This window comes from Rhinoraja longicauda, chromosome 28 (genome assembly GCF_053455715.1).
Source record: "Rhinoraja longicauda isolate Sanriku21f chromosome 28, sRhiLon1.1, whole genome shotgun sequence".
NCBI lineage: Eukaryota > Metazoa > Chordata > Chondrichthyes > Rajiformes > Arhynchobatidae > Rhinoraja > Rhinoraja longicauda.
In genome coordinates this window covers 11,402,383-11,414,855 of record NC_135980.1, presented here as the reverse complement: position 1 = coordinate 11,414,855, position 12,473 = coordinate 11,402,383, and the positions used below count along the sequence as shown (strand labels likewise).

At 42.1% G+C, this 12,473-nt stretch overlaps 1 protein-coding gene across 1 annotated transcript in view; it reads right to left on the bottom strand.

The window, feature by feature from the left end:
* Positions 1-6,743: 6,743 nt before the first annotated feature.
* The window catches only part of LOC144607190 (signal-transducing adaptor protein 1-like), a 28,099-nt gene continuing 22,369 nt past the window's right edge, over positions 6,744-12,473 (bottom strand). Inside the window, exons 10-12 of the mRNA XM_078423867.1 lie at positions 10,136-10,168; positions 8,396-8,485; positions 6,744-7,210 (exon numbers count right to left, since the gene is read on the bottom strand). Coding sequence (XP_078279993.1) covers positions 7,164-7,210; positions 8,396-8,485; positions 10,136-10,168 — 170 coding nt within the window. The 3' untranslated portion in view covers positions 6,744-7,163. The remainder of the gene's footprint in view (positions 7,211-8,395; positions 8,486-10,135; positions 10,169-12,473) is intronic.

Here is a 12,473-nt window from a genome sequence, read left to right as displayed (position 1 = left end):
CATGTCAAATCTAGAATCCCATGGTTGCAGTCTGTCCTTTTAGACATTTGGTTACAGGGAGAAATGTACTGCTGGAGACATCCCTCAAACTGGAATATACAATAAACTGCATAATCTATATACTAAAACTCTCATTTCATATTTATTTTTTATTTTTTCATATTTTAGATACAGCGCGGAAACAGGCCTTTTCGGCCCACCAAGTCCGCGCCGCCCAGCGATCCCCGCACATTAACACTATCCTACACACACTAGGGACAATTTTTACATTTACCCAGTCAATTAACCTACATACCTGTACGTCTTTGGAGTGTGGGAGGAAACCGAAGATCTCGGAGAAAACCCACGCAGGTCACGGGGAGAACGTACAAACTCCTTACAGTGCAGCACCCGTAGTCAGGATCGAACCTGAGTCTCCGGCGCTGCATTCGCTGTAAAGCAGCAACTCTACCGTTGCGCCACCGTGCCGCTCGTTTGTTTGTTTGTTCCTGAACTACAGCCAAAACGGTACACGATAGCATGACAATTTTAGGCCCACCTTACTCACTGACTGGTGCTAATGGAAGAAGTTTCATTGAAATCGGTGTTATATTTTTTAAGTTATTCACATTTTAAAGTTTAAATCAATCCCCTAGGGAGGGAAGGGGGTGGAGGGAGGGGGGGGAGGACGGAGGATGAGGGGGGAGGGAGGGGGGAGGGAGGGGTGGAGGGGGAGGACAGAGGATGAGCAGGATTGAGGGGGTTGGAGTGAGAGGGGGGAGGACGGAGGATGAGGGGTGGGAGGGAGGGGGGGTGGAGGGGGTGGGAGGGGGGTGGAGGGGGAGGACAGGGGATAAGGGGGATTGAGGGGGTTGGAGAGAGGGGAGAGGGGAGGAGGAGGGAGGGAGGAGGAGAGGGTGCTGCACCAATGCAGGAGACGTTTGGGCCCAACGGGTCTAGTTGTCTTCTAAAACCATTAGTGCCCATGAAGCCAACGTATCAATCTGTGCGGACTCCAGCTCCAACTAAAACAAAGCATTGTGTTCAGAAAGTCTACCTCTCGTAAAATGGGTCTGACCTGAAAATGCGAGTCACACAAGAGTTGAGGAGGAACGATGCAAAGCAATTGTCAGGGAAGTAAAATTCTATTTAGATTGCGAATCGTGTTTGAGTGATAGTCTGACCTACTACTGTTCCAGTGATATTTAACTAAATAGTCTGGTGGAAAAAACCCCAATCTATTGTGCGCAGGAATGGAATTTTGAGGACATAATATAATGAGTGAAAGGTGGAGCTTGAGAGCCATGACACTAATTGAATAAGTTGCCATCACTCAGTGACAAGCCTGGTGAAGGAGACCCATGTGGGTTAGATTTACCATCTGGGATCTGTTGAATCAGCGCTCCCGAATCATTGATTAAAAAGAGGAAAGAAAATTGATCAGTATTCAAACGAGAATTAGTTCATCTGTTATTGATGATTAAAAAAGCTTTCAGGTTGGGAAGAAGGTAATGGGTTGGGGAGCTAAAGTAGTCTATCTTTCTAGCAAAAACAAAGGTATATCAGAGGCTTTGATCTGTGGAATTAACAAGGTACGGTGTTAGAGAATTAAATTTTACTGGATCCTCTATTCCTCAAAAGAACCAAGTTATCATTGATGGGAAGTTCTGTTTATAAAGCAGTAAAATCACAAATTTACATTAAATTTGCATTCTATTATATGGCGGTAGTCGAGTTGACAATTTATTACTTGGAAAATGCAAACTATTGTTTTGGATAATTAAAGTTTAGATGTCGGAATCCAAAACAAAAATGGAAATGCTAGAAGAACTCATCCCGTCAAGCAGCCTAAATGGTAAGTGAAACTAGTTAAGGTTTCCAGTCACTAACCCAAAAGGTTGACTGGGTTCTCTTTCCACAGATGCTGTCTGACTATGTTGTTCCAGCATTTCTGTTTGTTTCAGGTTCCATCATCCACAGTTTCTATAAGGTTATTTCCCCCCCTAGTTTAGCCATCTTGAAATTTAGAATTTTCTTCCTATTTTGGATAGTGTCCTTTCTTTTTCGTGGGAGATCTTGAAGATTTTTGTTCAAAAGGAAATAAATATCCATCCCAATTGTTTGTAATGTAAGGGATTCTGCATCATATGTTTGGGCGTGGCTGTGTTCTGCAGCTGCGGCTCACCGGCAGTCTCTCCGTTTTTTTTGGTGTTTTTTGTCATTGTTGATGTTAAATGTACGTTTTGTTTTATTTTTAATTCTGTGTATGTAGGGGGGTGGTGGGGGGGTTGGGGGAAACCTTTTTTTAAATCTCCTCCTCAACGGAGATGCGACTTTTACCGTGTCGTATCTCCGTTCGCGCAACGGCCTAACAACGTGGAGTCGGCGGCCTCCAGCTGGGATCGACCTCGAAGACTCCGGTCGCAGGGCCTGGACTTACCATCTCGGAGGCTTCGGCCGTGGGCCCTGCAGACCGCAACATCGGGAGTTCGCAGGTCCCTGGCTGGCGACCGGCTTTTGGGAGCTCCAGCCGTAGCAGCTTCGACCGCCCCGAAGCACGAGGCACGATCAACCCGCCCGCAGGCCCTTCATCACCCTGCGTGGCCCGGCCGCAGCACTTCACATCGCCCGGTGGGGGCTCAGGACTCTCATCGCCCTGCGTGGCTCGGCCGCGGCATTTTCCATCACCCGGTGGGGGCTCAGGACTTTCATCGGCCTGCTCGGCTCGACCCTGGGACTTTCCATCGCCCGGTGGGGGCTTCAAGGGGTTGGGAGCCTCGATCGCCTCGTGGCGCCATGGGAGAAGAATGAGGAGGAGATAAGACTTTGCCTTCCATCACAGTGAGGGTATGCCTAGAGCAATCACTGTGATGGCTGTTTTGTGTAAAAAATTGTATCTGTGTGTCTTGTGTTCTTTAATGTCTACTGCTGGACCCTGACGTGAGAGGACGCTGGCGTTGATTATTCGCCGCTTTTCCGTCAGGATAGTTTGTCTGTTTGTCTGTTTGTTTCTATGTTAATTGTATTTGTAAAGCGCTTTGTGCATGTGTTAAGGCGCTATATAAAATAAATATATTATTATTATTATTATCAACAAGAACAGACTGTGTCTCAACTTGGCGAGCATGTCACTTTTCCATATTTCTGCAAACTAAGACATACCTCATGCAATTGATGTCAAAATGGATAGATATTTTATTATCCCATGTAACATGTGTTGAAGAAAACCTAAAAAATACGATCGGGCAAGACAATCAAAACTTTATTTCAGAGCATCAAATACAGTGATCACTGAGAGCAATCTAGGAGATTGCTCAACAAACAATGATTCATCTACTTATAGACAATAGACAATAGGTGCAGGAGGAGGCCATTCGGCCCTTCGAGCCAGCACCGCCATTCAATGTGATCATGGCTGATCATTCTCAATCAGTACCCCGTTCCTGCCTTCTCCCCATACCCCCTGACTCCGCTATCCTTAAGAGCTCTATCTAGCTCTCTCTTGAATGCATTCAGAGAATTGGCCTCCACTGCCTTCTGAGGCAGAGAATTCCACAGATTCACAACTCTTTGACTGAAAAAGTTTTTCCTCATCTCAGTTCTAAATGGTTTACCCCTTATTCTTAAACTGTGGTCCTTTGTTCTGGACTCCCCCAACATTGGGAATATGTTTCCTGCCTCTAACGTGTCCAACCCCTTAATAATCTTATACGTTTCGATAAGATCTCCATTCATCCTTCTAAATTCCAGTGTATACAAGCCTAGTCGCTCCAGTCTTTCAACATATGACAGTCCCGCCATTCCAGGAATTAACCTAGTAAACCTACACTGCACGCCCTCAATAACAAGAATATCTATATGGAATTTTACTTTGTGTTGTTTATTGTAGCAGGCACTTAAGCATTTTTCCTTCTTCTGAATAGCCTTACAACAATTATGAATCATGCACCTCTGAAAGAGGCAACACAGCCCAATTCCACCCCATTACAGGTAAGTAAATGTCCTGTTACCCTTTCGACCTTATTTTATTGTTTTACGATGTCATTTATCCTTTTACAACAGAGAACAGAATCTGACTAAAGTAGACTGCAGTAAGTGTCATTGCATGAGTGTTATAAGCATGTTTAGGCACTCTACCTATCCCTTGCTGTATTCTTGAAGCTTTGCAATTTAGTTTTGACACATCAGTGAAACTCTTTGTTTTGCATACTATAGACAAGGTAAAGAGTTGCCACCTATAGGGTGCCAGCAAAGTTACAAAGTATTCATTACAGTCCCCAATGGTCCCTCTATGTTGTTGGTGCCCCTATGCCCTCTTTGTTCTAATTCTTGTATCTGAGATCAGCGTGCAAATGGACATGATTTATCCAAGGTTCAGTATTTAATATTGGTATCCATGGAGCAAGTGGCTCTGACTGTTCATTCAGATGATCTGCCAACCAATCGATTAGATAAGACATGATTCCATGATGCAATGTTTTTACATTCTGCTAGTGATTGGCTTTAATGAAGCTTTGAGTTTCTTTGGCGTCAAAAAACATTCTTCTAAAGAAAACTTGGAAATCTAATACTAAGCCTTGCTGACTGAGGAATTGAAACAAGACAATAAATCTGTCACTTTGAAGTGGGAATTCTTGCAGTCCCTCCAGCTTACTATGTATAACTGATGCCTTTGTGATAGGCCCAGCAGGTCAAAAAGAGATACTTCCAGGGAGAAATATGCCTAATCTGTGAGTTTTCCACAAATTAGTCGAAAGCTTTGGCCAGGTTCAGTTCTCCCATCAAAGGAACTGGACCCAGTGCTGATAGTCGTTTTATGGTCCCTCCCATTCCAAATATATTAAATTAGCTGAACTTTACACCTAATGTTAGTGAATTTGAACATGAGCATTTGAAATCAACTTAAGTTTAAGTTGGCGCATCACCAGAGACCCGGGTTTGATCCCGACTATGGTTGCTGTCTATGTGGAGTTTGTCCATTCTCCCTGTGACTGCATGGGTTTCCACCGGGTGCTCCAGCTTCCTCCCACACTCCAAAGATGCACAGGTCAATTGGCTTTGGTAAAAATTGTGAAATGTCCCTAGTGTTCAGGGATCACTGGTCGGCGTGGACTTGGTGGGTCGATGGGCCTGCTTTCATGCTGTATCTAGACTAAGATGAAATGAACTAGACATGACCACCTTCATTATTTGCATTAAAAGCAGACTTGAAGTTCTGAGTGGAAAAACAAATGCAGGAAAGCTTTTGGGAGAGTTTTAGAAACATAGAAAAATAGGTGCAGGAGTAGGTCATTCGGCCCTTCAAGCCAGGACCACTATTCAATATGATCGTGGCTGATCATCTAAAATCAGTACCCCGTTCCTGCTTTTTTCCCCATATCCCTTGATTCCTTGAGCTAAATCTAACTCTCTCGAGTTTGAAAACATCCAATGAATTGGCACTCCACTTTTTACTAGTCAAAATCAAAAGAAAAGTACTGAACATTTAATTACAATTTATTGTTGCCTTGCTTTGACCCTTTGCAGGAAACATTCCTATTGAGGGTATTACTAGTTGGAAGTCATGCCAGTGAATTGTGAGAACTGGTCAGGCAGCGATCAGTGTCAATGATTTTAATGGCTGGAGTGTTGCAAATTAGACGCATCGCTATCCGGATCTATGCCTTTCAAAATGTTGTTCTTCCTCAGACATGCACCCTTCCAATAATCATGCTCTTTCTTGAGGTTCAGTATCACTGGGAAGACATTATAAGTTGAGTGGATTTCTAACAAGCGATGTGACCATGAACGTACTTATGGTGAGCTGATAAAGATCATTCACACACAATACATTTCTTTAAAAAATCATTTAACTCCATAAAATGTCTTGGAAGACTTTATTACAAAATAAATAATAAGTTACAATTAGATATAAATCCATTCATTGATAACCAATAATTACATACAAAATAATTTGCTTTATAGTTTTACAATCTTACTCTTTGTGCCTCATTATTGAAAGGACATGTGAAGTTCTAACTTTTGCCCAGTGTTAATTTAACTCTGGGTCAATTCCCATGTAAATGGCAGGAAAATTAGGGAGGTTTCATCCCTTTGATTCACACTGCCAAAGAGTAGCATATTTGCTTGTATAGAAAACAAAAGCAAGATAAATATTTTAAAGTGTATTATAAGAAATTAAGTTCCTAAATATCAGTTACTTCAAGAGCATATATATTACATAAATCTCTTGGGATAAAATGCACAGCACTGCTGTTACTCAGCTTTCTGAAAAAGCACACGTTATTGTAAATATGGAGTGTTAACTAACCATCTCCAGACAATTATGATTCAGGCAAAATAGAAGAAGAAAGCTGCACTCCAGTGGTGAAGCTCAATCTTTTAAGCCTCTTTGTTTCTCTCTGGAATATACTTTAGATATATATGTTGAGTTGTTGGCACTATGGAAGAGGACTAGAAAACTATTGATCGGTTAAGAGTATTAAACACAGCTTAGAAAGAATGAGTTTGTTTCACACTTGTCATGGATTCTTAATTTTTTCCATCTCCCTTCGCACAGTTTTTGCAAATTTCCCTTGGAGCATCAATGCCCCTCCAGATCCCTCTCACTCCTTCTCTACCCCCTCCCCCCTCAATACCAATCCTCCCTTTACATCCTACATTATATACACGTCAAGACTGATTCCCTCGTTTCAAATTCTGTTGATTTGATAGCATTTAATCCCTGAAAAAGAATAGATCTTCTCTATGTTAACAGGCATCAATGAAAAGTTTAATGTGGGAATCTGGTCGTGTGCAGTAGGTGTTTGTGGAGCAGGGAAACTTGATTTGTTAACCTCAACATTTTTCTCTCTCTGTTTACAGTCCAGGTTGGGCATCTCATCTCATTCATGCCTGGCACTTTAGGAAATATACTGCAATATAGCATACTTCTCAGTTAAATCAGTATTGATACAACAATCATTAAACGAGAAGTACCACGAATACAAATGATCAAACCGTGCATCAATCAGAATCAAGATTAAATGTACAGCTTTTACAAAGAGGTTTTATCATTGAACGAGAGTCAGTTTTTCAAATTGAAACACCACATGCTCAGGCATGTCACCTATAATGCCCTTATTCAAATTCTTCACCCGGTGCTCCTCTGATTCACAAAAGAAAATGGACCTTCAGGAAGTCACTCATTCACTCATCGCTGGCCTTCTCTGCTGCAACTTTTTGTTGACATCTGGTGGAGAAATGGTTAAAAAAAAAATTGTGATTTCCCCTCTTTTTTTAAATTTTTTGACGAATGCAGAGACAAATGTGGTATTAAGAAATGGACAAATATGCCCAAATCTACTTTGAGTAAAGTCTTTGAATAAGATGACATTGCAGGAGTTTGTGGGTTTTCTCCGGGTGCTTTGGTTTCCTCCCACACTCCAAAGACCTATGGTTTGGTAGGCTAATTGACTTCGGTAATAATTGCAAATTGTCCCCAGTGTGTAGGATAGTGTTAGCGAACGGGGCGATTGCTGTATCTCTAAACAACCACCTTTGTTTAGAAAAAACAGCGATCCAGTACAACTCCAGCCTTTGAGGGGTTTTCCCTTTGCTTTAATGGCATGCACACTACAACAAACAGTTCAGAGAAGCCCAGATCTCTACTAAAACCTGTTGTTTTTTTAAGAGAAAAGTATATATAACGATATTTAAATGTTTTATGCTCAAAATCGTAAGAGGCACAAACTATTTAATGATAGGACATCAAGAGTGGTAATAATGGTGACGAGCGTGTAATTATTGTACAAGGATGTTGAAATGTGCACTGTAATATCAGCTAACTCACTGGCATCAGTCACGCCTCACGTTAACAGGTCCTTCAGCCCACCGAGTCCCAGACAACCATTAAGCGCCCATTTGCACTAATTCTGTGCCAGTCCCATTTTAGTCATCTTGCCTTCCCACTAAGTGTTCACAAATTCTTCTATTACACACGAGTAAAGAACTCAGTGGTCAGTTAACCTACCAAACCAGGCATCTTGGGGTACGGGAGGAAATGGGAGCTCCTGGAACCCCATACGGACACAAAGAACGTGCAGACTCCTCGCAGGCAGCACTCAAACTCGGGCTTCACCAGCTGTACCATTGTGCCACCCCTTAAGTTAGGTTGGGATTTTCAGTGTTATTGGCCACATTGTGGTTCATGAATCTTAAGCAGCTGAAATTTGAGAGGGGAGGTTAAGGGCTTTCAGGAGGTTCCATCGACTAATTTCACTGACAGGAAATCCTGTGGAATTCATTAACCATCCTCAAATTCTCCAGCACGTATCCCTGGCAGGTGAAGCTCTGCACACTTGCCACAATAAGATCTTGGTAGGATGTCACAAAGAAGGATATCCCAATGCCCACATTGCCCGTCCTTTCCACTTACCGTAAGTTAATCCAGGAAGATTGATGGGCTGACGAGACATTGCTGGTGGATCAATTTTTAGATGTGCTCGTAGTTCTACCTTAACGATTCCTGCAAAAGAAACAAAAACCAGGTGTTCATGAAAACTGCCCATCCATGGTGTTCTTAGTCAATGTCTCCTTTTGTTTGAAGCAGTGTCTTTTCGAGTGACACTGCACATTATTTATATTTATTAATTGTTAAAGGGCAACATAATTACTTGCAGAGCATCTACAATTCCAGATACTTCAATGGTCTGAGATCATGACAAATCCAATTTTGTACGGGATGAAAAGTTCAGTTCATTTACATGTTCCCCAAGAATACAGTGATAAACAGAGAAACAGCTGTCCAATCCTGACCCCTGCTGTCCTTCAACTCACTAGGGCCCTGGTTCCCTTCAGTCTGAAGAAGTGTCCCAACCCGAAACGTCACCCATCATCAGGAATGCTGCCTGTCCTGCACTTTGTCTCTTTTTTTGTAAACCAGCATCTGCAGTTCCTTGTTACTACATTCTTCCCTTAAACTCGTCTGGTTCACTGAAAAATAACCTTAGCTTTCTCCATAGCATTCTAAAATTTGTTTGTATGAATCGGAGTGAAATCAAATAGTTTGGGGCATCTGCCCATCTGGCACTGCCAAAATCCTGTGTGCCAGATTGTCAGTGTTTTACTACATTTCCCGTCCGAGCTACTAGCAGGAAGAACGTCAGATAAATCCCAGCTCATCACCATATTAATGCAGCATAGTGAGGCAGTTTGTTGAACCACTGCCTCACCGCGTCAGAGAGCCAGGTTCAATCATGACAAGGGTGCTGTGTGGAATTTGCATTTTTGCCCTGTGACCATGTGCTTTTTTTTTTGCTTTTTTTAAAAAGACATCAGAGATACAGTGTGGAACAGGCCCTTCGGCCCACTGAGTCCAATGCCAACCAGTGATCACGCTGCAGTTTAGCACTATCCGACACACTAGGGGAAATGTGGAGAAGCCAATTAAGCTGCAAAGCTTGCATGTTTGGAATGTGGGAAGAAACCAGGGCACCCGGAGAAAACCCATGCGGTCACAGGAGGAACGTACAAACACCGTGTAGATAGCACCCAGAGTCAGGATTGAACCCGGGACTCTGGCGCTGAAAGGCAGCAACTCTTCCACTGGGCCGCCCCCAAAATTCTTCTCTCTCTGCTTTGCAGTGATTAGAATGAGTGGAAATAGATGGTTGATAGTTGGCATGGACTTAGTGAGTTAAAGTGCCCGTTTCTGCATTTTCATCTGCATGACCCCATAATCCTATGGGATAGGGCAGAATTCCTTTTTTTAAAAAACAATAGATCATCCAGTTTAGCAGCGACTATGGTTTTGTTTATTTCCCAATCTACAACTTCTAGGTTCCTAGATTTTCTGTATTTAAGAGGGTGGGAATGGTAAAATTAATTTGGATGCAATTGTAAAACAATTTCTACTTGGTGTACATAGAATGGAAAAACAGGGTGGGGCTATTTAATAAAGGTTTAAGCTCATTTTGAAGATATTATGCTCAAGGGTGTGGTCAAAGTTACTGGGTTAACAACTGTTGGCGGAAATACGAAAGGTTTACATCAGCTATCCCCACTTTGCGAACTTCTGGAATTCAAATCACATAACTATCGAAGAAGGAGCTCGACATTACCCCACATTAGAGTTAGATCATTTTATTGACTTTGCTTATCCTTATTTTCAACTTACTTTGCATGTTGGCTTGATTTAGCTTCTTAATTTCTAAAGGGAAGAACAGCAAAAGTCAAGTCAAGTCGAATTTATTTGTCACATACACATACACGATGTGCAGTGTTAAAGTCATCGTGTTATACAATATAGTAACAGCCTTCTCAGCCCACCGTGTCTATGGCAACCATCATGCCTATCTATACTTATCCCACTTGCTGTTTTTATTTTTATTTTAAAATTAAAATATGTATATTTTAATATGCAGGGTGATAAACAACACAAGCCTTTAGAAAACCACATGGTAATATAATAGACCATTCCTTCCCTGGTGTCTGGGAGAGCTCTTTGAAGGAGCTTTATAATTAATCCCAATTTCCTCCTCTCATGGTCCTGCCAGTTACTCCTTTTCAGGTATGTCATGTCACTTCTTATAGTAATCAACCAATCTGCTTCCTCCACCCTCTAGTCTAGTTCTTAACAATGAAGAAAATGTGGTACAATTGCATTTTTCATAAACGCAAAGTTATCTTAAATCTTTGTCATTTGATGACCAACCCTTTTTACTGTACAAAGTTATGCATCTTATCTCTGCTTTTAAAGAAAAGCAAACGCTGTGCACCTTACCAAACCTGCCATGCCACATTCAAAGATTTGTTATATGCAAAACCTTCATATAGACAATAGACAATAGGTGCAGGAGGATGCCATTCGGCCCTTTGAGCCAGCACCGCCATTCAATGTGATCATGGCTGATCATTCTCAATCAGTACCCCGTTCCTGCCTTCTCCCCATACCCCCTGACTCCGCTATCCTTAAGAGCTCTATCCAGCTCTCTCTTGAATGCATTCAGAGAATTGGCCTCCACTGCCTTCCACAGATTCACAACTCTCTGACTGAAAAAGTTTTTCCTCATCTCAGTTCTAAATGGCCTACCCCTTATTCTTAAACTGTGGCCCCTGGTTCTGGACTCCCCCAACATTGGGAACATGTTTCCTGCCTCTAACGTGTCCAACCCCTTAATAATCTTATATGTTTCGATAAGATCCCCTCTCATCCTTCTAAATTCAAGTGTATACACGCCTAGCCATTCCAGTCTTTCAACATATGACAGTCCCGCCATTCCGGGAATTAACCTAGTAAACCTACGCTGCACGCCCTCTTGATAGAGAATAAGTTGATGAGTCATCCTGTGCCCCCTAAAATCTAATTCTTAGTAGACATAGCTGAGATTGCTGACGTTCATATCCATTCGATCAAGAAGACACAGCACCATACAAGGTCCAAGGACCAAAGGTTAATTGTATAAATCAACACAGTATCTGTATAATTAATTGTCGGACTTTGCTCTAATCACACAAATATTCTTGTCACCAATCACCAGTAGAATACAATTGGAAAGAAGGAATAATTATCAGATTTCTGCACTGACAGGAGGTGGGTTTGCTATTTTAGGCTGGCCTGTCCCAGACCGGAAATGTTCACTGTTTCTCGTTCCAAAGATGCTGCATGACCCAGTGTGTGTTTCCAACATGTTTCCGGGGGGGGGGGGGTTAAACCACAGATTTCCAGCACTTAAGAATGTTCCTTCAGTCTCTCCCCCTATCACCTGCTTTCGCCAAAGAGAAGAATGATGTGTCCACGAGATGGGGCTCCAAACTCTTCTTGTTCCAAAGGAAAAGCTTAGAAAAACAGGCATTTCCTGATGAATAGAAATCTATTCTGATGCAAGATATGAAGCACTGCTATTAAGCACATTTGGGTCAATTTTGGGAAATTAAAGGGCACTGGCTTTGTATTAAACTAGATATTTAAACACAATATCTTGGCCTCTACTGCCTTCTGTGGCAGAGAATTCCACAAATTCATAACTCTCTGGGTGAAAAAGTTTTTTCTCATCTCAGTTTTAAATGGCCTCCCCTTTATTCTTGGGCTGTGGCCCCAGGTTCTGCACCCCCCCCCCAAATGGCAGATTTCCTTTGCACACATTTGTTCCTCAGAGGTATCTTCTCTAATCTGGAACAACTCAAGTTTAAAAGTCTTTGTCCATTATCTTAGTTTCTCTATGATCAGAATTACTTTTAAGGTCATAAGTGATAGGAACAGAATTAGGTCTTTCGGCCCATCAAGTCTACTCTGCCATTCAATCACGGCTAATCTATCTCTCCCTCCTAACCCCATTCTCCTGCCTTCTCCCCATAACCCCTGATACTAATCAAGAATCCGTCTATCTCTGCCTCAAAAATATCCATTGACATGGCCTCCACAGCCTTCTGTGGCAAAGAATTCCACAGATTCACCACCCTCTGACTAAAGAAATTCCTCCTCATCTTCCTAAAGGAATATCCTTTAATTCTGA